The sequence below is a fragment of the Oreochromis aureus genome, linkage group 23 (genome assembly GCF_013358895.1).
Source record: "Oreochromis aureus strain Israel breed Guangdong linkage group 23, ZZ_aureus, whole genome shotgun sequence".
Lineage (NCBI taxonomy): Eukaryota > Metazoa > Chordata > Actinopteri > Cichliformes > Cichlidae > Oreochromis > Oreochromis aureus.
In genome coordinates this window covers 31,171,229-31,195,267 of record NC_052963.1, presented here as the reverse complement: position 1 = coordinate 31,195,267, position 24,039 = coordinate 31,171,229, and the positions used below count along the sequence as shown (strand labels likewise).

The window sequence follows — 24,039 nt, the reverse complement described above, 5'->3', positions numbered from 1 at the left end:
AGCATCCTCATCTTCGATTTGTTGCCCTTTAACGTCATCATCACCATCAACTTCACCGTCGCCTATACCATCATCAAATGGGAGGAGCGCGCACTCCCCCGGCGTAGAGGTACGGAGCGCGCTGCAGATGAAACATGGCAGGAGACAGCGAGACAAAGCCAGGTGACCAAGCCGAAAATGACTCAAATATTCGGCAGCCATTCCTCATCGGTGTGGCCGGAGGAACAGCCAGCGGGAAGGTTGGCTTTTATATTATAAACCCTTTCTTTTTTTTTTTCTTTGGATTATTTCTTGGAGGCGTCTGATTTTTTTTTTTTTTTTTTTTTAATATCTGTTGTGTTAGATTATGCGTTTGGGATGAAGAGGGCAGGACTAAGAAATGAAACGTATTCTTCCTCGGAAAAAAGAAGTTTAGATTAAAATCATTACTTAGTCACTCAGCCTGGTTGTTGTGTTGATCAGTAGTGAAAGTTACGCAGGCCGCAGTACTGCATGTCAAATCAGAAAACGTGCACTGTCAACACTACTGTCATTTTTCCCCTGAAACCAGATTGACGTTCAGATTTCAAACTTCCGTGAAGGACTCCCGAATTTTGTTTTTCATGCTTTTTTTAATCTGAGGGGATGTAAAGAGTGGCGAAGATCAGGAAAAAGAGAAAAAGGAGGAGTGAGGTTTGTCATAATTAGCATCAGCTGCGCAGGGTGCGCTGGCTGCGAGGAGTGTAAAATGCATTTGCAGACAAAGAAGGCTGAAAAAACTCTGTTAACGCACAGTGCTGTCTGCAGCAGATGGATGCATGATTATCACTATTGGAGGTGGCAGCTTTGATGTTATTCTTTTTATTGCGCTTTCTAAAGGATTTGCTGATGTCACACAATGTATCCGCTGTTTCAGACTCGCTTGATGTTAACTTTATCTCATTTCACTGACCTGCTTGACACTGACAATGTAGACGCCTTTGGTGCCACGACAGACTAAATATGTGCTTTGGCATTCTGTATTGTGCAGCATTTTATAGGTTCCCAGTAGTTTCCAGTATTCTGTCTTGGATGATCAGAATATGCTGCATTATGGTCACATTTTGTTGCAAAGTGAATAATCACAATAAGCACAATCTGTAGGATGAACCAGGGCTCCAGTTTATGAGGGGATTGCACAGCATTTTTATACTAAATCTGAGAAAATGTCCCATATTTTGATTGGCTCAAGTTTACATAAATCAATACGTCTAACAAGAAATCCGGCGCAGATCCATGAAATAACCTGAAATGATACGTAACAGTTTTAACAGTTATTCAGGATATAAAAAGTCATTCACTGGAGCACAAATAACTATCATATAAGAACATAAAACAAGCTTCCGAAGTTGGGAAAATTGCATTCAAATAAAATAAAGTACATTTGTCCTTTTTATTTAATCTTCAACATGTAGTTGAAGATTGGTGCTATGAGGCCCAGTTTCGGAGAACTTCTCTGTATTAGCAACATGTTTTGCATTTTCGTCACACAAGCATAGATTATGACCTACATTTAATTAGTTGGGATTTGTTTGGCTAACTAATTTAGCCTTGTATTTCCATTAATCCAAGACTGGCATATCTCTTGAAATTATTCATATGGGTGACGGTATGCTGACTTCATAGGTGAAGGTGGTTGTGGTTCAACAGGCAGTTGTTTGTGGCTTCAACTTCCTGGTGTTATGCCTCTATTTTCCCACAGGAGTAACTGCTCACAGAACCACCTGTTCTCCCAGACATGTTATCTGAACAGGGAGTAAACTGCAGTTATTTGTTATGAGTGTGTGTCTGAAATGACATCAATGATTTCCAGTAATGGACTATGCTGTGTTTTTACATCATTAGGACGTAAAGTGTAAGTAAATGTTGGTCTCAGTGCAAAAATATCAGGCCATGTTAAATCTTGTAACGAGGATCACTTGTTTCTGATTCTTTGTTCGTGTTCAGTCGTCGGTGTGCAGTAAGATCATGGAGCTGCTGGGCCAGAACGAGATCGACCACCACCAGCGGCAAGTGGCCATCCTCAGCCAGGACTGCTTCTACAGGGCCCTGACCCCGGAACAGAAGGCTAAGGCGCTCAAGGGCCAGTTCAACTTTGACCACCCAGGTACATCGCCTCTGCATTTGTGAGTCATGCTGAGTCACTGGGCCAGAGGGGGCTCGAGCGTTGAAACGTAAGCATTGTTTGTTCATTCATCCCAATTGTGACTTTTGGTTTTAACTACCTTGTGCTCTTTCCTTCTCTATAGATGCATTTGACAATGACCTCATAATCGCGACCCTGTGGGACATCAAGGAGGGAAAAACAGTCCACATTCCTGTTTATGACTTTGTTTCCCATTCCAGGTGACTAACTGTTCATACAGGCACAACATTAAAGGGGGTTTCAGCAGGTTTCAGCTTACACAAAGAGATCTCTGATGCAGCATCAATGGAAGCATCATAATACATAAGACATGCATTATGTCTACTGTGGTGGGTTAATTAGGGCAAATTGATTTTCATATCATAGTGAAATGAATGGAAGCCCATAACTGCCTGGAAGGTGGGAAAATCTGAGTGCGCTTTGTAGTAAAAGTGTTAAAATGTGAAACAGTACATGAAAAGTTAATTATTTATTGATAATTTTTTATTGTTTTAAGTGTGAGATTTCATTTTTGTTAAAGTTTTTTAAAATAAAGAAAAAAATTCATTTGCAACAAGACATAATTTCTTGGTTCAGTACCTTCTTGGGACGCTGTACCTTTAAAAGATTTCAAGACCTTTTTTCAGAATAACTCACAAGCTTTTTAATCACTCTAATCACCATTCTTATCAGTTTTCACTGCAGTGGATGTTGTTTAACCGTCTTTCTGTTTTAATATATGTCAGGAAAGAAGAGACCGTGACATTGTACCCTGCTGATGTGGTGCTGTTTGAGGGCATCTTGATGTTCTACTCTCAGGAGATTCGAGACTTTTTCCACATGAAGCTGTTCGTGGATACGGATGCAGACACTCGTCTGTCACGGAGAGGTGACGCATGGCGAGACAAATCTGTTACGTTTATAAGCACGGGGGCGGGGGGATGAATGTAACGGTTCAATGAATTAGTTGTTTTTAAAATGAGGTCCTGTGGTGCAGGGGGGCTGCAAAGAAGGGCGCTTGAAAATGAAAGCTAGTTTGGCATCTTAGGAAACAAGCTTTTTTGTTTTCCTGTTGAGATTACATGAGAAGACTTGGTGCTACCATACAGCAGGTTCTTGGCTTAACCTCCAAACTAGAGGCTGGGAAAACACAATGGGTCTGCTTATAGGTAACTAAACTGCCTACCAATAGATCAACTCAGTAATTAACTCATTATCTTTTTCTTTTAAACTTTTTTTTTTAATAGAAAAAAGGAAGAAAGCATACAAAAGTGTTAAAATACTTTATGCAATTTAAACATTTTCTCTCTTGTCTCGTTTTTCTTCAGTGCTCCGTGACATCAGTGAACGTGGTCGGGATTTGGAAAGCGTTCTAGCCCAGTACATCACCTTTGTCAAGCCTGCTTTTGAAGAGTTTTGTCTGCCGGTGAGTCCATATTCTGTTAGCACATTTGCACATTGTCCCTGAACATGGAGTCACAGATAAAATGTTTGCTCTTTTTTTCTTTTCCTTTTTTTTATTGAATTTGTTTAGACAAAGAAATATGCTGATGTGATAATACCAAGAGGAGTTGACAACATTGGTAAGTAGTTTTTTTTGGTTGTTTTGGGGGGGGGTTCTGCCTGGGAAGTGCATCATAAAGAGTACATTACAGATTATTTAGAAAAACAAATCAAGTGGAAGCAAATTTTGGAGACTCAACAGTGTTTATCAGCAAGGACGCAGCTGTGTTTATCTCCTTGCTGGGAATTGTGGTCTTCATACTCAGGAAGCAAGGTGAGGGGAAAAAACAGCTTTGTCTAGTTTTAGGAAAGCTGTAAAAGAAAACTGCACTGCTCTCTGAAGATTTTGTCATGACACATTTCCCCTTGATTGCTTCTTGGTCAGGTTTTATATGTATATGTGCTGCTGTGGCTTTTTAATTGTAAAAATGTTTCTTGCCCTAAATTTGCTACAACACTTCATAGTTTTTATAGAAAATGACTTAGTGATGTGGCAAAGACATGCATATAAAAACATTACAGGGTTTGGTTTAATTGTGATTCTTTTAGATAATGACACTTCTTTCCATATGATCAGTAATCTAATTTTCTACATATAATATTTGAAATATTTGTTTAGGTCTGGCTTGAAACAGAAGCATTGAAGTACAAAGAATGGGACAACAGGCTTACTGTGGTGACTTTATTCCAGGCAGCGTATTTCCGATCTATTGTCCAATTTTTTGGTGGCCCTGTGCTTTGGTGTATCCTCAGTTTCCTGCTCACACGCGTGGCACTCAGTGTCATCAGTATTTTCTCCTTTTTCTGTAAACCGTAGAGATGGCTGCTTAGGAAAATCCCAGTAGATCAGCAATTTCTGAAATACTCTGACCAGCCTGTCTGGGACGAACAACCATTCCACACTCGGTCACTTAAATCACCTTTCTTCCCCATTCTGACCCCTGGTTATATTTCAGCATGTTGCCTTGTCTCCATGTCTAAATGTGTGTGGTTGCTGTTGTGTGATTAGGTAAGTAGATATTTGTGTTAATGAGCAACTGGACAGGTGTGCTTAATAAAGTGGCCAGTGAGTGTAATTAACCCAAACATACTTTAAGTTTTAAAATGTATTCTTACAAGTGTCACAAAAACAATAAAAATGTGTTTTTGTAAGAAGTAACAGACCAAGATTTCTATATAATATGGGTTGTACAATTCATTTAATATTTTTGTAAATATACAATTTATAATATCTGCCATAGAAGTGAAATAGTGTAACTATGGTAAACAAAGACACAATTTTTATATATATATATATATATATATATATATATATATATATATATATGTATATATATATATATATATATGTATATATATATATATATATATATATATATATATATATATATATATATATATATATATATATATATATATGTATATGTATATGTATATATATATATATATATATATATATATATATATATATATATATATATATATATATATATATATATATATATATATATATATATATATATATATATATATATATATATATATATATATATATATATATATATATATATATATATATATATATATATATATATATATATATATATATATATATATATATATATATATATATATATATATATATATATATATATATATATATATATATATATATATATATATATATATATATATATATATATATATATATATATATATATATATATATATATATATATATATATATATATATATGTGTATATATATATATGTATATATATGTGTATATATATATATATATATATATATATGTGTATATATGTATATATATGTGTATATATGTATATATATGTGTATATATGTATATATATGTATATATATGTATATATATGTATATATGTATATATATGTATATATGTATAAATGATATTTTTTCATTATTTTGTGCCGTTTTATTCTGTAAAACTCTTAATCAGAGTTAAAAACTGAGACCATCCGTAACCATGAAACATCTGTCTTTCAACGCAGTTGCAATAAATCTCATCGTTCAGCACATCCAGGACATTCTGAACGGCGGTTTGACCAAACGGCTGAACGGGTGGTTCAGCGGTTATGGGACGGAGAAGAAGCAGCCGAACATGGAGTCGAGCAGTCGGCCCCACTGAAGCTCATCACTCCTTCAGGGAAGAGGAGAATGGTTTGCCTGAGCGTGCTGCTCTTCGTCATGGCTACTGCAACAAGGCAGCATAACTTCCAGGAATTCAAAAAGCCTCCTTTTGGTGCGATTCTGCTTAGACTTATTAAAATGAAAGGAGGCTTTGTGGAGCTGGTTCGCAGCAGAGGTATTCAGTTAAAATTTTCTCTTTAACTTGTGTACTGGATGACACTGAATGAGGGAGGAGTGAAAAAGGCACTCACTTTTAATTTCATTTCAAACTGCTGCTTGCCTTTAATCCAGCACTGATCTGGAAAAACTGTCTGCAAAAAGATTCACACACTCGACAGCCTTTAACAATCCAATAAATGAAGTGAAGTGACATGCTGCTGATTCCCTGTATCAGTGCTAACTAACATTTTTCTTTTTCAAGATCTGTTTAAAAAATAATTAAACAAAAAGCTCAACTGAAACAACCAATTTACGCCTCAAACACCTGATGTACTACATCGCCGCCAAAGATGGTCTTTGTGGACTAAATATGGAGTTTACTTTAATTTTGCTGTTACCCATTTAATATTAAGAAATCAGGAAAATTTATCATTTTAAGAAATTACCACAAAATATAATTTTTCCTTGTAACTGTCAGATGCATGTTAAGGTACGTTTTTATTAAAAGAAGATGGACTGAACTCTAAAAGGAGATTGATTTAATATGATCTGCGTGTTCTGTTAAGGTTGTTTAATGCAGTTTCTTTTCTGTATGTTTGACTGCTCAGGTACTGTTATTTTCACCTTAAAAAGCTTCTTTAATGAAGACCGTTCTGTGTTGTTTTATTCTTGATGTCACAAATTGAGAGAGAAGTGCCACACGCTGCTTAGTGCTGTAGAGCCAGTAAAGGTATGGAGTGACATTTTGTGTCTGCATTGTGATAAAATGCCCCAAAGAGCCCTTAAGTTTTTTTTTTGCAAGTAAAATGTGAACCTTAAATGAATTTTTTTTCCTCACAGCTGAGTCTTGTAGGTTGACTCCATACTGAATGGTGTGCAGCCAGCATTGACAGTGGGTGTGCTCCTTTTTCTTCAGCTGGGGCACGAGCATATGCTCCAAATGGAAGAGGCGTCACAATAAAATAATGTTTGCTTGTGTCAGATCAACCCCACGTTCTAGTGTTGTTAATCATGAGTGAAATAATAATACTAAAGGGAACTCCTACACCAGCAGCACCTGCTGGCACTGAGCAGATGCCGTTCTGACTCAGCACCGTTTTGAAGCTCGATATTGAAATTGCCTTGTGTGACTTGTGTAAGATTAATGTCTCCCAAAGGAGAAAATGCCAAACATTACAATGAAAAAACACAGGCACACTTTAGCAAGTACAGACCTGCAGTGACATCAAAGCCTTGTTACCGCTTTGTCTACACTACATTAGCCATTCATAATCTACTTAACAGACAACTGGAAGCATTGCACATTAAATCAGGCATGTGGTTGTGGTAGGTATATGCACGCTGGAATTAAGTGAGGCATGCTGTGTGTACGTCAGCAGATATTCATGTAGATTGCGTTTGTTTAACAATTTCTGATGCTGTAATTGGTGAAAAATGTACTGAGACTTCTGCAGGTAGACAATAAAATAAAAACAAAACAACTCAGTTTGAGTTCTCACAAGATTCAGCTTAAAAACAAGCAAAACGTCTGAATTTAAATCACAAATGTATTTTACTTGCAAATAAAAACCCTCATGTCATAACTTTATAAACACAGCACTTCAAGGGCTGATAGACACATTTAAGCTAAAGGTCAAATCATAATACTTTTTCCTACAACCAAGAGCATCAATATCATGTCATACATCGTAGTTTCAATAGCAACATTACTATTTTATAATGACTTATAATGAAAAAAGCATTGGTACTTTGGAGAATTTCTGTTTTCTGATTCACTGGAGAAAAACTGAAAAGGATTATTTTGGTAAACTTTAAAGGGTTAACTGGTTAAAACAACTTGTCATTTTTACCTGCATTTTGACACCAGGCTCATCCTGTAGCGGTGATAACTTCCATGTGAAAATGGTTAGAAAAGTGAGTTAATAGAAAATAGCTTTCTTTTTCTGTAAGTGTAAGCCATAGATGTTAAACTGGTGCATTTTTCTTAACTTCATATCCAATTTATGATCATGGGAAGGCAGAAGTTCATCTGAGCTGTAATAGGGCAGAGCGTGGGGTACATGGTGTCCAGTCCATCACAGGACTCAAAGTTGTTGTTTTTACATTTTCCAAGACACAATATCTGCTTTGAATGCTGCCATGTATTCAAACAATTGAGAAAACTTTCCTGTCAAAGTTTAAATGTGTATTTGTAATAACATATCTAAAATTAATTTTACTATTACCTAATAGTTAAACATGAAAATTCATTTTCTTTATGATCTCAGTCCAGGCTAATGTAGCCCTGCAACATATGTAATGTTTCCTATATTCCCAGCTGTGCCCCAAATCAACAGTATGCACTAAGCAGGTTTTCTGGATTTTTTTTACACTGGAAAAGCAAAAAATAAAAGCAAAGAACAAAAGACAAACAAAACTGGAGCAGGAACATTTCATGAACTGGCTGTATGGGACTGGCCACAGTTCTTTACTTAAATAAAGTCATACAATGAGTGCAAGTAATCACTTTACTTCATTCACATGTGATGGAAAAACAGTGTGAATATTTAAAGTAGCACTCTTGTGATTAAATAAAGGAGCACTTTGGTATGAAAGACATTTCTGAACTGCACGTCCTTTTGAGTTCAGTATGTCAGACAGTCTGAAGAGTTCCTGCTAAAGGAGAGCGGCTATTTGCCTTCAGTCCTGGGAATCTCAGCATGTTAACATCACTCCCTCATAGAAGTGTTCTGACCAAACAGGCTTCGGTAGAGTTCGCTGCGGGCCTCGTCGCTCATCGAGCTGTGGTCAATTGGCGCCATGAAATTGACTAGTTTGCTGTGGATGTGGAACCGGACTTTGCGCCCCTTGCTGGCTTTAGTGTCCACTTTCTTCTTGATTTTGCTGCGCAGCTTCTGGATGGCCAGCCACTGCCGGCCCATAGCCACCTGATCGTTGGGGTCCGCTGCGCTCGTCTTGCGCTCGATCAGCTCCCTCAGCAGCTGGTGGTAGAAATCGTCGTCGTCAAATATGTCCTCATCGAGATCTTTCAGATGCGTGTTGGACTTCAGCTGTTGCTCCGACACCTCGCCTCCCTCCATGGGGATGTTCTCAGATGTGAGAGCAGGGGCTTCCACCTTCCCCAGGACCCGGTACTCTGAGCGCTGGGTCTGGGTCCGCTTCAACAGCCTGTCCTTGTCCATCAGCACCTGCTCCACCTGGGTGAGAATGTTCCTCTCAAACGCCCCAAACCCTTTGGTGCTCTTGCCCATCGTCAGCCTTGTTTTGTCGTGCCACTTCTGTAGCGTGGCATTGCAGTAAGGCTGGAAAGCTGCAAACCGTTTGGCCATGAAGTCTGGGTACTCTGCCATCTCCAGTTTTCGTTTGGGCGCCCTGGCCTGCTGCGCTGACCCCTCCTTTTCATCGTCGCTGGTTATCTCCTCGTCTTCCCCCGTGTTGATGGATCTCGTGTCAGCGTTCTGGTGCAGAAGTTGGTCATGCAACTCCAGCAGGGACCTCTGAAGAGCCTTCAGAGCCTTGTGAGTGTTCTTCAACGCCGCTGTGAACTCCCCCCCACCTCTCCTCTTGAACTCTGGGAAAGTCTGTGGCTGAGGAAGCTGGTTGGCAGTCACCAAAGCTTTCTGGATTTTTATCCGGCCCTCGAGCAGCTGGTCCCACAGGGCCAGCTGGTTCTTCACTGCCTTTCCTTTCTCCACCTCCTCGTCTACTTTGTCCTGAGAAAACGTGCGCACCACTCCATCATCATCATCATCCTCTTGCTCGCTTTCCATCTCATCATCATCATCATCATCATCAGAGCCTTCCTCTTCTTCACTACCTTCAGACTCCTCACCGCTTTCATCATCATCATCCTCGCTCATTCCCAGGTCATCCATACCTTCTGTCAGTTTGTGGAAGTCTACTTTCTGAGGAAAGGTGATGTCAGTTGCTTTTTTCTTTGAAGCCAGTTTAACATCGAGTTCTGAATCACTGCCCATCAACAACTCTTCCTCATCATCATCATCTTCGTCGTCTCCCTCCTCCTCTGAAGCATTTTCATCGTCATCTGCCTCTTCATCCCCCACTGAATCATCTTCGTCACCTTCTTCCTCTTCCTCATCTTCAACATCATGTTCATCCTCCTCAGTCTCCCTAAGCAGCTGCTTTCGGGACACTGGCTTTCCCACATACCGTCTATCTGTGTCCGAAAGCAGGGAGGTGTTGCTCTTCCGCAGAGCGCTGAGGCCGACCGCATCTTCATCGTCATCGTCGTCTTCATCGAACCGGTCCACCACTCTGGCTTTGGTTGCCTCGTCATCATCATCCTCCGGATCCACGAATTTTGGCAAAGGATTCAACAGATCCTCAAGCTCCTGTGAAAACGCGCCTGCCATGGCTCAAAGTTTACAGCCACCACACGTGCAGACCCTTCCTGTGTGCCACAGCGGTTTGATGACGTTAGAAAAATGCGACAACGTATAAATACAGACAGGCAGATGTTCAGCCCTGCGTGAGGTCTTTCAGGCAGAACCTGACGATAACTGAATGCAGAAACTCAAACCAAGAATTGACGGCTTAAGTAGAAATCAAGCAAACAAATGAACAAAACTGGAAATAATTAACAATTAATTACTGATATAATTATTCAATTGTTTCTTTTTCTTTTGTAATGCAGCAAAGACATTTAAAAGATTTATAGAGGACCAGAAGAGTCAAATAAAGAATTTTGTGCTTCAATAATGAATTGTTCAGTACCTGTAAATCTGTAAAAGCTGTTGAGGATTTTGGTTTGGCGTCTTAAAAAGTACATTCTTGGGTGTTATCATAGATTCATACATACCCCAAGAGGAAGCCAGAAATATTATTTATTAAGGCAGTTTTATTCCAAAAATAGATGACCAAATAAATAAAAAATATAATTTATTTTACACTTCTAAACTAACAAACAATCAAAAATGCAACAAGACAAAAAGAAATCAAGGTGCAAATAAATAATATTATAAAGACATAAAAGAAAAAGTTACTAATTAACTTAAAAAAAACTGACACAAACTTGAAAAAAGAAACCGTATGTCTAAATTCTTAAAGAAGAAAAAACAAAAGGACTGAATTATCGCGGGAATGTGACCTTTAAGACAAAACTTTGGTCAAAAAAGTCCCTCGACTGCAATCCTCTGCGCATGCGTATACGGTTGGCGAGGCTCTGGGCTGCTCTTGCTAGCTCAGTTTCGTTCGTTAGACTTGCGCAGAAAAAGCGCTTTCTGTACGATAAAGATGTCAACGAGCGACTTTTATTTGAGATATTATGTCGGGCACAAGGGGAAGTTTGGACACGAGTTTCTAGAATTTGAGTTCAGGCCTGACGGTAAGTTTAATTTGAGCGGTAATACAGACGCGTTAGCTGTCCGTGGTTTGAAGCTAGCCGGCTTAGCTAGGCCGCAGCGGAGTCAAAGAGCCAAATTCTCCGTTTGGATTTAGCTGCAGGAATAATGCTGGGTACTAACTTTGTTTATATATAAATAGTATAATTATTACCATAGCGTGTGGTTTAGAATATAAGCAGTATTGTTTTAAGGGTATCCTGTGAGTGCGTACGCGCCATGCGGCCTGTAGCGATGATAACAAACTCGGGCGTTTTGTTCGAAGTGATACACAGTTTCTCACGTTAAAGTGAATCTTTTTTTTTTTTCTTTTCCCGCAGGTAAACTGAGGTATGCAAACAACAGCAACTACAAGAATGACGTAATGATCAGGAAAGAGGTAACGTATGATTGATTTTAAATGTATGTGTAACGGGTGGTGATATATCTGTAAAGTCAGAGCTGGTTGTTTGGTTATTTGTCGGGAAGTAGTTTCAGGCATCATGCTCAAACAGCATGCATGTGGTTATAAATTAATGGCGTTTCTCGAAATGTACAAATTTAAATCTGACTTACGCGTTTTCCGGTGTGCCAACCAGGCATATGTACACAAAAGTGTGATGGAGGAGCTGAAGAGGATCATTGACGACAGTGAAATCACCAAGGAAGATGATGCTCTGTGGCCGCCTCCTGATAGAGTTGGCAGACAGGTTTGTGACCTCTTAATTACCCCGTGTCCTCCCTGTTATTGCAGTTTCAGCCATTTTCATTCATGCCATGCAGAAGTTTTCGAGGCACATTGCAATACGCAACTGTCCAAGGTGCTCTTTATCCATTGCACATTGCAAATACAGTCTGTGTGCTGTTGTGAAAATATTCTGCTACCTTCGCTGAGAGTGGTTATCCATATATCCAGTAGTGAAAACTGCTGAGAAGTGGACTGTTTCTGTTCTTTTATTCCATTTTCTTCCTGATTTGGGGTGGGTATGCTTAGACCTCATGGTTACACTGAGGCTTATCATTTCCCTCTGTGGAAGATTTACCCCTGGTGCAAAAAAATTCTGACTTTACGACCCTACAGCATCAGTTGAATTTTCCTTGTACAGTAACTGCAGTCTGTTTAATATCTCCATGCAAAGTTATACTTTCACAAGCTGAATATTTTCTGATTCACAAGCCCTAAACACAGGTGTGAATAAATTTAGCAATTTTTTTAACTTCAGTATCCTGGAATATGTTAAAGTTCCAATAGCAAAACTTTTAAAAATTTAGAGTAACAGAGCCAGTCATTCATACTCTAGATCTTTGATCTGTTTTCTAATACTTACCTGGAGTGATTGCTCAAGGGTCATATCGTCATATGGGATAAATGGCTGTTTAAAACAAGTTATTGTTTGAAAGCTCAGGCTTATCTTCTAGGTGTGATTTCCTTCTATGAAAGAATAATTTTCTAATATAGTTATACTTTAACATTTATTGATTGCTTGTGGGTATAAAATGTTAAAGTTTTGTAATATTTATTAAACAGCTTCTGGTCATGCAGAAGTTTTTCCAACCCTTTGCAATTTGAGGATGCAGTTAATAAGTCAGTTCCTTGTGTGGAAGAAATGTCCCAGTTTGATAAGGTCTTTGGCTACTTTCGTTAAAAGTGAGCAGCTAACTGCAGTTCATCCTTTAATTCAAACCTGTGTGGACAGAAGATCAACCAAATTAATTTTTTTGTGACCGATAAGATCATAGTGGAGGAAGAAGAAGAAAGTTGAGAGCACTGTGAAACTGACCTAACCTTTTGTACTTCTGAAAGAAAGTGACCTAAATTTACACCTTTATCAACTCTGCAGTGATGATTTTCTCCAAGGTAATTTTCTGAGGCTCGTTTTTTGTTTTAACTTTCACAGGAACTGGAAATTGTCATCGGGGACGAGCACATTTCATTCACAACTTCCAAAATTGGCTCCTTGATTGACGTCAACCAGTCAAAGTGAGTTATATATCCAGGAGTTGGGAAGTGGAAAGTAAATTGTATTTGTTACTGATGTAAACACATATGTGTTTTCAGGGACCCTGAGGGCCTTCGTGTGTTCTACTACCTGGTGCAAGATCTGAAATGTCTTGTTTTCAGTCTGATCGGCCTACACTTCAAGATCAAGCCCATCTAAAATCTGGATTTTGCTCATTTTAATTACTTTAGCTGATGTTTCTGTTGTACTACCGCATTTGTACATTTGCTTTTGGTGGAACTATTTTTTATTTTAAATAAAGAGTGATTTGGGTAAAGAAAATGTGTCCTCCTATGCTGTCCTCTTAAATGATCAGCTGTCTGTGAAGAATCACAAGGGCAAATAAAAGAGCAGAGGTAATTAACTTTTAATTTCAAAATACATTCAAGCACAACAAATGGCTGTAATCTAACACTAATGACAGTTCAGTGTATTACAGTGGTGATTTGTAAAGGCTCTGGTTGAGCTTCACATCATTCAAAAAGGCACATCTTCTGCATCCTGACTGGCAACTACTGCAGAGAACTTTAACTGGATGAATGACCAAGAAGAGTCAGAGCTCCAAGTTCAAGCCGCTCCCTGCACCCTTCAGAAGAGAGGAATGATTCCCTCTCATTTCTCTGACACAAGCAGTAACTCAATTGGCCTCTGTGTCACTTCATAATGCTGTAAGATGGCTATATTATATATGCATTATGTATATCATGCCCATTAATGAGTGGGAATTTGCTTCATATTTCACTTCCATTTAAGAAGAAAGTTTGTGGAGACCATGAGAAACCACAAATTGTGTATGATGGATTATATTTGGAACTGTTGCCCCACAGCGTGAAAGTACTGAGTTTGGAGAACATGTTGATGTTAATTGATAATTCAAAACTGCTAATGTGAGTGCAAACGGTTGTCTGTTCTTATGTGTTAGCCCTGCGAAAAACTGGCGACCTGTCCAGTGTGTACCCTGCCTCTTGCCCCATGGTAGCTGGTGTAGGCTCCATCCCCCCCGCCGAGGATGGATGAACAAACTTAAATCACAGCTAACAGTAACATTAGGCCACAGCACACTACTGTCAGCATGTATGTAAGAGTTGGGCACAAATGTCTGAATGACTGTGGGCTGAGGAAGTCAAACACAAGCAAATTTTCAAAGAAGGTTAATAAATTATTGTTTTCAGGGCTTGTAAGTGAATATGAAAAGATAAGAATTTATTTTGCTGCACTTGATTTTGCTTTGATTCCCTCATTTTGTAGTGTTATAGATGAAGTTGCTGATATTTTTTCATTAAAGTTGGATATTTTTCACCAAAATGTTAGAATATCAAGTTTTACCAAAATAACTGGATATGATTTCTGACGGACACCAGCTGTCCTATTCATCACTGAACAATTGTTATGATTTGTATACATAACTAAGGGATGACAGAGGAAACTTTGTTTTTAAAGAGCTGCCCTTCAGTTCTCCCCATCCTTTCTATTCTCCTTGAATTTCCTTCCTACTCTCACCTTTATCAATATGTTAAAGTACGCTTGTTCACTCTTAGCTCAGTGGCTTTCCATCCAGCACTGTGAAAATGTCCTCTAAAGACTTGTGGACACACTGCAGGAACTCATGGACGTTGCGAGCTGGGTAACTAGATACATTGCAACCGATCCAATTGTCGTGGACGCCGTAGCCAACACCAAAACCGTCAGGTACCACAGGGGCAAAGCCGCCAAGACTGACAGCTGGACTGGTAAGGGTGCTAGTAGAGAGGATGTTATGGTTGATGGCGGCATAAGCTGGGTCAGTGTACAGACTGGGCAGAGCTTGGCCCTTTGAGGCAGCCAGGTATCGCATCGCGAACAGGTGACGGTCGAAACCCTGACCTGGAGAGAGTTGCAAAAAGAGCAGTTAGTGAAGGAACTGTTCTCAGGTCAGTATTGTGTATAATAAAAAGTGCTAATTAGTCATTATCTTAACACTTCAGTTTTTTATATTGAACAGTGCATTCAAGAAAATAATTCAACTTTAATAAAGTCACACATTATGGACAATAAGAAGACTTATGACTTTACCTTGCATGCATTACTGTAAAAAACCTCCTAAAATTTCATATTGCAGACCACGCCCCTCTTTGTCTGATAAGCTAATATCAAAACATATTTGCTCATCTATTTAGTAGAAAAATGCTAAAACTGAGATTCACAGTTTTTGTAAATCAGATATCTGCATATGCCGGACTGAAGTGCGATTTGAGCTCTGAGAGAGAGCCCAAGTCATAAAGGACAAAAAATTACCTAAGTATCATTAAATCTAAATAAATAAATCTTAAAAAGTAAGTGACAAAATCATATTATTATTAAATATTACAGCAAATTCAACATTTTAAGCTGTAAATGAGATGCTATTGTTGAGAAATATATATATTTTTTAAAGCATTACAAGTGCACAAATACTAAAAACACAGCAACATGATTACATAATATTTGGTACAGATAAGAACTTTTAGAGCCCTAAAATAAAAAATGCCTGTGTGCAAAGATCGATTGCTCAACTCCTGATGGTGCAGGAGGACAAAGAAACAAACTAAAGGTTTTTTTTTTTTCCTTTGGTACTGATTAAATCATCTTGGGAGGGCTGTGAAATGTTTAAACATGGTTATAGCGTTTTATGGTTTAAATATTTAGCTCAGATAAACTATTGATTTGGCCTGTTATGATGTGTTGTTGCTATGACAGATAATTACCAGCAGAGATATCTGCAGTTTAAAACACTGTGTTTACTGGTGTACAAAATCACCATAATTTATCTGCATGCTGACATGTCACACGCACCCATAGCTGCCTCCTTGGTGAGCTGCCCATGATATTTGGAGCATTCATCGAGCATGGCCCGCAGCTCCGCCACACTGTGTTTGCCAGGCTGTTGAACGAAGGCATGCGAGCACTTTTTGGTGTGTACAGTCGCTGGTCGGATGGTTTCTGTGCGGCCATGCTTGAAAGCTGCAGTGCTACAGGACTCGTACGTGGCTACAGTCTGTCCGTACTGCCTCAGAAAGCCCATTTGGAAAGCCAGCTGGGCTATAGCATCTGGACTCAGCCTGTTCTTCTTTAACTGTTCCTTCCCGCCTCTCTTGAACTCCATGGCGTCAATAGTGAGTTTTGATATGGCAGAGTCAATATTCTCCTTTGCCTTTTGGATGCCATTCTCCAGCTCCTTGTTCAGCTTGAATTGCAATCTGCGCACAGCAGAGGCTGAATCCACAGCAGCAGCAGCCGAACCTGGGTGCACCAGTGGCTTCTCGGTGGTGTCCTTAAAGACCTCGTTCTGGAAGCGAAGCACGGCGACGCCGTCACCCCAGGAATGTTCAAAGTTAATAGCTGTCTGTCCGTCTTTGGTTACAATGAGGCTGAAGGACTTGTCGTACCAGCGGTTACAGCCGTTGCCGTGCAGCATGTTGTGGGAGATGTGAATATGGTCCCGCATGCTCTCGTCATCCAGGCAGAGACAGAAAAGGGCGCTGTCCACGACCCGTAAATCCTCTGCGTTTCCAGCACCAATCAGCTTGTCCCTGAGCCCTGCCCAAACGTCCCTGTTCTCAGTGGTCAGAACACTCAAAGGGAAGGCTGGTGCTGGTGTCAAGTCAGACAAAATGTACTTCAAGTGGGACTGGATCTCTGCAGGCTTCACCAAATTCCCATCCCTGTCTATTATGTCAAACACATACATGTTTCCTTTCCTCATAACCAACAGGTGTCGCCCTTTCTCATCAGTAAAGAGCTCATCTCGCCCACGCTTAGGAATCCGAGTTGAGTTAAAGAGGCGGAAGTACTGAGACATGTCCAAAGGGTATGCGTTCACCATGTAGGCCCCATACCAGGACAGTGAAGATGGGACCCAGCGGATAAAGTTCTTGAAACTGTCCGTGTCGCTTTTGACTGGGTTCAGATGGAAAACCTCTGGCTCCAGCAGACTGGCTCGTAGCGTTTTCATGAAGCGCACAGCTGAACACACCATGTTGGTTGCCCGCACCAGCTGGTCATTGTATTCAGTCTTTGGGTCGGGATTGAAGGACATGAAAGGGTTGAAGTTGAGCACCACAGAGTCACGTGCAGACAGATACATATCAAACCAGGGAGCTGTGAAACAAAAGAAAATTTTTAACCTCATTTAACAGTGATTATTCCATCTTAGATGCTCAGTTTTAGGCTAGTCATAGTTACCTGAGATGTAGCTTGTGTGCTTATTGTTTTTATCCTGAGCAACCAGTTCCTCGTGCAACTGCTTTCCCGCACCATTCTGGAAATCCTGAGCAAGTTTCTCTGTTGTTCTGCAGATACATGACAATGGCTCCAACTAGGTTTAAAGCATTTAAATAATCAAATAAAAAGTTTGATTTTATTTGTGGAAACTCACCTGAACTGGTCATCATCCAAAAGAGGCTTCTGGGCAGCCAAATATCTCCTGATAGTATCCTCCAGTTTTGGTATGGGCAATCTAAACAGCAAAAGGGAAATGAAGTCAGTCATGTTTTATTTGATTTATTTGTATGTTTTATAATAAAAACAACTTAACAGAAAAGAGGACCCACTGTGATGTGGTGATCCATGTTCAACAACCAAATGCTGAACAGCTTTCTCAAACTAGGGACATTTTATTCAATATTTTTATTTCATTTAAAATGTCTGATGGGTCTCGATTTCTATAGTAACATTTGGACGGTAGGATCAGAATTAGACATAAACAACAAAAGCATGATGTATCCTGCCTTGTATCAATGGTTCAGGCTGTGGTGATCATGTAATGCTGTAGGCAGTGTTTATTTGGCACACTTTGGGCATCTTGTGCCAACTGAGCATTGATTAAACACCAGAGCCTACCTGAGTATTACTGCTGACCAAGGCCATCTCTTTCTGGGCACAGTGTACCCATCCTCTGATGGCTGCCTCCAGGAGTATAAAGCACCATGTTCACTGTCCTCAAATGACCTTCACAGTCACCGGATCTCAATCTAACCGAGCAGTTTGGGATGTTGTGGAACGGGAGATTTGCATCATGGATGTGCAGCAACTGTGTGATGCCATCTTATGGACTGAAATATCTGGATAATGTTTCCAGCACAAAATCTATTTTCTGAGTGTGTTAAAATAGATTTTTCTGTGTTGCGTTAGAAAGCTCATTAAGCGCCTTGAGGCAAGTGCTCTGATTGTTAAATCTTTACCACAGAGAATTATGGAAGCTCTGAAGAAAAATTTGTTCGTATGTGAATTTTCCAAAGTAATTTGGGGTGAACCGTTTTCACACACTTTTTTTTAAGGGTCATTAACCATAATTCATGTCACTGCCTTCTAGTGGTCACTGAGTTTAACGCAAGCATGCCCTTTTACCTACATCGATCTAAAAGCTAAATGGGTCACCTTTATTTCAGGACACCTTTTTGTTTTGTTTAGTGGACATCTCCGGTGCACATGAAACCACTTTTTTTTTTTTGAGTTTGCGCGACATGTTTGGAGAAAATGAAAAAGCAATGTGTCCAAATTCGTCACAAAACGCCTTACCTGGGTAAACTCTTCTGGTAATGCATGGAAGGCACGACGCTTTGGTGCAGATACTCCGAAGATGATGATGAGGAGGCCTTTTTGCTGCTATAGTGTCTCGTATGAACCCCCAGAGCAGCGCTTCTAAAATGAATTAGATTCCCGGACTTCTTGAGAGAGGCGACACAATGCACTGAAAGCAGACCGGCCATGGTGTTGATTTGTAAACTGATCACCTACAGGAGGCTACAAACGTAAAGCACGACGGGAAAAAACGGTTTTAACAGGTAAAAGGTAAGCCTGGACGGAGCGAGCTTTCACCTGTCACTGAAGGAAAGATACGCCAGCTAACTAGCTAACATTAGCAACCGGTTTAACTTCCTTAGGTTACCGCTTCGTTTCAGAGACACTTGGGAAAGGTTTAGCAAAGGAAAATAAACGCCACGTATTATAACTCGACTTTATAATTTTAAAAAGTAAAGAAAAACGTTAGAAGGGAAAAAAAGAGAAAGAAATAATTAACTAAAGTGACAACAGGAAGTTTAACCAGTAGAGCGTGTCACGTGACTCCTTCTGGTCCTGCCTCTAGATTTCCGGGAGAGTCTTGTAAGGGTGTGAATACATGTGTCTTTATTGTAAATCTATCTAAATTAAGATAGACTTTAACAAGTCCGCAACAAATTAACAAGTGGCTCTTGACGGAAAGGGATTGAGTCACTTCCGGTATTTCAGACAATCCCTTTCCGTCAAGAGCCACTTGTTAATTTGTTGCGGACTTGTTAAAGTGTTTTCTTAAAGGTTATTTTGTTGTCATTTTTTTATTTGTTTTTTTTTTTTAATGTAAAAGTGTTTTCTGAAATGTTATTTTGTTGTCAATTTTTTTATTTTTTTTTTTTTATGTAAAAGTGTTTTCTGAAATGTTATTTTGTTGTTGATGTTGTAAATGTGATTTGCACTTCCCAGCCACCGTAGTTTTCACTACGTTCTTGAAAAATCTAAGTTTTTTGGTTGACTGCTTTTTACAAAAATATGAACTATTGGCCTGGAACATGTGAACAGTCAGAGTATCATCAGTCTTCACTCTAGGCTACCAAACCAGCTCGGCAGGCTTGACTATTTCCCAAACCATCTTTTACTCTGGGTTTGATACAGTGCTGTGTTATTCTTTCTTCATCTCCTCACACACCTGCAACTAAACATAGTTAAACATAATCTCTTATTTTAGATACTCATTCCAGGATCATTCTTTTGTCTCCTTGAAGATTGAAGTTGATTTTACAGCTCTTTTGTCCCTATCTGTGCTGACAAAGAACAATAAGTATAATGAAAGATAATATTTTAAATTAACTTTCCAGACACTCGAGAAAATATTAATGGTAAAGCACATTCCTTGATCTTTAAAACAGGTGTTGGGTGGTTAACTCTTTCTATCTTTCTTGATCGTATTTGTTGAATTTAATAAATAATACGGTCCTCAGCCTGACAGGAATTAATCGTTACACTCTGAAACAACAGTGAATACTAAAAATTACAATTTGAAGGGGCTCACAACTGCAAAATAATACAGTTTTTCTCGATTGCTTAAACACTATAACCAATCTTGTGAACCCAAATTTCAAAACCATAATGCCACTTTCCAAAAAGCACACCCATTTCCCTGAACTATAAACACTATGCCCCTGCTTTACCACATGAGTCAGATGTGGTGAACTGTTACTACAAAACTCTACAAACAAATCCCTACATTTGTCAGTGCTTACTCCATGTGGTCACTTAGAAAGCACTAGCAGTCAATAATGTTAACTCACATCAGCACAGCTTTAGCTCAGTTAGCACACAATTAACCAAGTGGAAACACTAGGAGTCAAAATGTATCACACACCAATCAGAAACTTTGATGGATAGATAAAAGGGCCAAAGTCAGCTCTTTCAGGTTTGAAACAATTGTTCCAAAGACATGCAAATGAAGAGGTCGAGGAGGAGGAGAAGGAGAAGGAGGAGGAGAAGGAGGTCTAGGACACCAGGGAGGAGGAGGTGGAGGAACATAATTGGCCATCGGGCCAATTAAATGTCCCTGGTCAGCGTGGAGGGAATGTCACTCTGTGCGCAGCCATCAGCCAATGAGGGGTACTCCACTGCCATGCCATTCTAGGACCCTATAACACTTCTCCTTGCTCTTCTTGATGGTCTAAGAGAACGTATGTTACAGCTGAACTACAGGGAACCAGCACAGCCAGAGCAGCCTCACTACGTTGTTGTTTGGGATAATGTCAGCTTCCATCGCGCTGCTATGGTTCATGACTGGTTTACCAATAACCCAAGGTTGTCTAATATCTTTCTGCCTGCATACTCTCCCTTTCTAAACCCGATAGAGGAGTTAATTTCAGCATGGTGGTGGAAGGTGTACGACAGAGAACCTTATGTCCGTGTTCACCTCCTCCAGGCCATGGAAGAGGCCTGCCTAGACATACCAGTAGATGCATGCCAGGGGTGCATCAGGCATGCAAGAGGATTTTACCCCCGCTGCCTGGCCAGGGCCAATATAGCCTATGATGTGGATGAGATTCTCTGGCCTGACCCAGAACACAGACAGGATGCTGACGTGGAATGATGTTTTTGGTGTGTGTTGTACTGTATGGTACATGAATAAAAATTGTGCCACTGTATATACATTGGTTGTATCTTTTGTGTTCATCAAGTGAAAAGGTTTTTGAGGGGAAGAACCACAAGCAACATAACTTGCCAGTTTTGGGAATATTGTTTAACATTTATTGCACCAATGTGTAAGACTATGTTGCTGTGTGTGTATTTTTGAGGCCTTGTGTGTGATGTCTGTGGGCAAATTTTGGTTTTTCAGCAAAAGTGAATGGTTTTGGGTGCAGAGCTTCATTTTGACCTGACAATATGATGTTTGGGAAATTAGGTGAGACGTTATGGATTTGTGTTTACTGTTTTGGGAATACGAGGCTTAGTTTCAAGAAATGCGTTTAAGCAATTGAGAAAAACTGTAAAAGAAAAAAAGTATATTAAATAATCAGTTTGGTGGGTCCGTAGAGTTGGTGGTTTACACCTTTGCCTAACACGCAAAGTCTCCCTGGTTGAAGGCTGGGAGGACACACAAATCCCTTGGAGGTTGTGTCAGGAAGGGTACATAGTGTAAAAATCTACCAAATCAAATATGCGGCTCCATCTGCTGTAGTGACACCTTGTGAATAAGTGAGCAGCTGAAGGAAAGTTTTAGTTAAAGAAATAAAAATAAAAATATTCAAGTTCATAGAATCTTTTTAACTATTAAGTTAAATTACCACAACTTTTTAGGTGATAATAATTAAGTCAGTCAAAAGTTGGAAAAGTTGGAATAATTACGGATAACTGGCTTCTAAAACAAGTTTTTTTTTTACATACTCCAAACAGCCATTCAGTATTACCTTTAAAATATGTTCTATCAGGTAAAGATCAGTATTTAGTATCTGTAAAATATTTGGTGGTTTTGTCACACCTTTTATTAGAAAAAGCCTGCATTCGTATATAACTGATGTGTTACATTTTAGGTAAAAGTCATCAGGACTTTATGCATCTCTACATAACTTGATATACAAGTACACACAACAAGCACAGTAAGAGGAAGGCAAATAGGAAAACGATTTTAAGAAAAACCATAAGGCATGTTCTCTTTTCCAATTAATTATTTTCTACCCAGGGGATTTTATGGGTAAATAATTTCTCAGTGTTAGTGAGACAACGTTTTCAGTACATTCATGAATCTCTTCTTAAAAATATATAAATGGTGTGTGGAGAGAAGCAAAAGTTTGATGATTTATTAATTTTCAATCAGGACTCGTTTACCTTTAACCATTTTGTCTCAAACGATTCTTGTGGCTCTGTTGTTTTCAATCCTGATAATGTGGCGCGTTAGGAAAGTAAAAAGAATAAGAACTTTGCACACACAAGAGGGTAAAACCATGGCATTATGCGACCTTGGGACCAGTAGAGTGCAGTGTTTTCCTGTTCAGTGATTTTGTGGTTGAAGCTCAACCCCCACTACACATATCAGCTACAGAAAAAAACAGCTCGCTGAAGTGTACCAGCAGCATCGGCTGGCTTCCCATGGCTTGCGCTGAGCCTGTATTTGTGATAAGTGAGGGAGTGATCAAGCCAGCATGAGTTAGATGGTTGGCCGTGAGCCCTCTGCTGCTATCTGAAGCCCACCCAGCCAGGCACCCGGCCTCTCTATGTGCTTCTCTACAAAAGCAGACAGGGTTATAGTTCACTGGGTCTCCTTTAGACTGATGAGATTTTCTGATGTCTGCCTCATTCTGTGTACATTAAACCTGCTCTGCCTCACCACAGAGCCCATAGCAAAATGTATAACATATATATTGCTAATTGTCTGGCATCCAGCAGTCATCAAGCACCATATAAATCTGTCAAATCTGAAACTGCCTACCTGACCCCAGCTCAACGGATTGTATTTGTACAATAACTTTAGTATATTTGCAATGTAATAAGCTATATATATATTCTGTTTCTGTGCGAGTTAAAGATGCACCTGATAGGAAAATATTGGGTCTGTTTTTGCACAAAACCTATGCTGTGAAATAGCAGAAACATTTCAACTCAAATCCTTCTGAAAGGGTCTTTTAAACTGTAAAGCCACCACTGAAAATACTTTTTTTTTAAACTAATGCAAATGTTTCATCACCAATAATAACAGGCTAACAGTTGAAACTAACAAGATAATAATGAGATAAAGAGCTTCAGCAGAAACATTAATTGACATTAATGAATCTGTAATTATGTATATGATTACACACAGCACGTTTATGTACGTACTTTCAGTATATGTCCCACAAAAGAAAATTAGTTTAGCAGCAGGGGCAACAAGGACGACAGACATGTGGACACATACCCAATGAATAAATGATTGCACAACAATAAAACAATGTCCCAATAAATACAAATAAAAAGAATAAAATGAAAATAATAACAACAACAATAAAAAGCCACAAAAGGGCTATTTGCCATTAAGAAGACAGGTTGTAGTACGAATAAAAGAAACCTGGAGTCTTTTGGTCCTACTGATAGGTACTCTAAAATGACAGCCAGAGGGCAAAGAGTCAAACTCACTGTGGAGTGGGTAGTTCAAACAATTAATAATAGAAGGAACCTTCCTCAGTACATGCTTGTTATAAACAGTCAAAAGCCTGTCTTGCC

General features: G+C 39.2%; 4 protein-coding genes across 4 annotated transcripts; 2 read left to right on the top strand and 2 right to left on the bottom strand.

Moving 5' to 3' along the window:
* The first annotated feature begins 42 nt into the window (after positions 1 to 42).
* On the top strand, positions 43 to 6,183 carry uck2a (uridine-cytidine kinase 2a). Its single transcript, XM_031757869.2, has 7 exons — positions 43 to 239; positions 1,966 to 2,125; positions 2,268 to 2,364; positions 2,890 to 3,032; positions 3,472 to 3,569; positions 3,678 to 3,726; positions 5,675 to 6,183. Exons 1-7 carry the CDS (start codon positions 135 to 137, stop codon positions 5,809 to 5,811), a joined length of 789 nt encoding a protein of 262 aa, XP_031613729.1. The 5' UTR covers positions 43 to 134; the 3' UTR covers positions 5,812 to 6,183.
* A 1,318-nt stretch (positions 6,184 to 7,501) lies between these two features.
* aatf (apoptosis antagonizing transcription factor) lies at positions 7,502 to 10,448 on the bottom strand. The gene has a single exon (XM_031757876.2). It carries the CDS (start codon positions 10,343 to 10,345, stop codon positions 8,681 to 8,683), a length of 1,665 nt encoding a protein of 554 aa, XP_031613736.2. The 5' UTR covers positions 10,346 to 10,448; the 3' UTR covers positions 7,502 to 8,680.
* Positions 10,449 to 11,122: 674 nt separating this feature from the next.
* Positions 11,123 to 13,593, top strand: magoh (mago homolog, exon junction complex subunit). Its single transcript, XM_031757856.2, has 5 exons — positions 11,123 to 11,316; positions 11,653 to 11,711; positions 11,911 to 12,021; positions 13,210 to 13,292; positions 13,371 to 13,593. The coding sequence occupies exons 1-5, from the start codon at positions 11,226 to 11,228 to the stop codon at positions 13,468 to 13,470; spliced, it is 444 nt and encodes a 147-aa protein (XP_031613716.1). The 5' UTR covers positions 11,123 to 11,225; the 3' UTR covers positions 13,471 to 13,593.
* Positions 13,594 to 13,661: 68 nt separating this feature from the next.
* cpt2 (carnitine palmitoyltransferase 2) lies at positions 13,662 to 19,512 on the bottom strand. The gene is made up of 5 exons (XM_031757860.2): positions 18,847 to 19,512; positions 17,705 to 17,785; positions 17,512 to 17,618; positions 16,123 to 17,427; positions 13,662 to 15,174 (listed from the first exon to the last, which is right to left on the bottom strand). The coding sequence occupies exons 1-5, from the start codon at positions 19,035 to 19,037 to the stop codon at positions 14,846 to 14,848; spliced, it is 2,013 nt and encodes a 670-aa protein (XP_031613720.1). The 5' UTR covers positions 19,038 to 19,512; the 3' UTR covers positions 13,662 to 14,845.
* Positions 19,513 to 24,039: the final 4,527 nt, after the last annotated feature.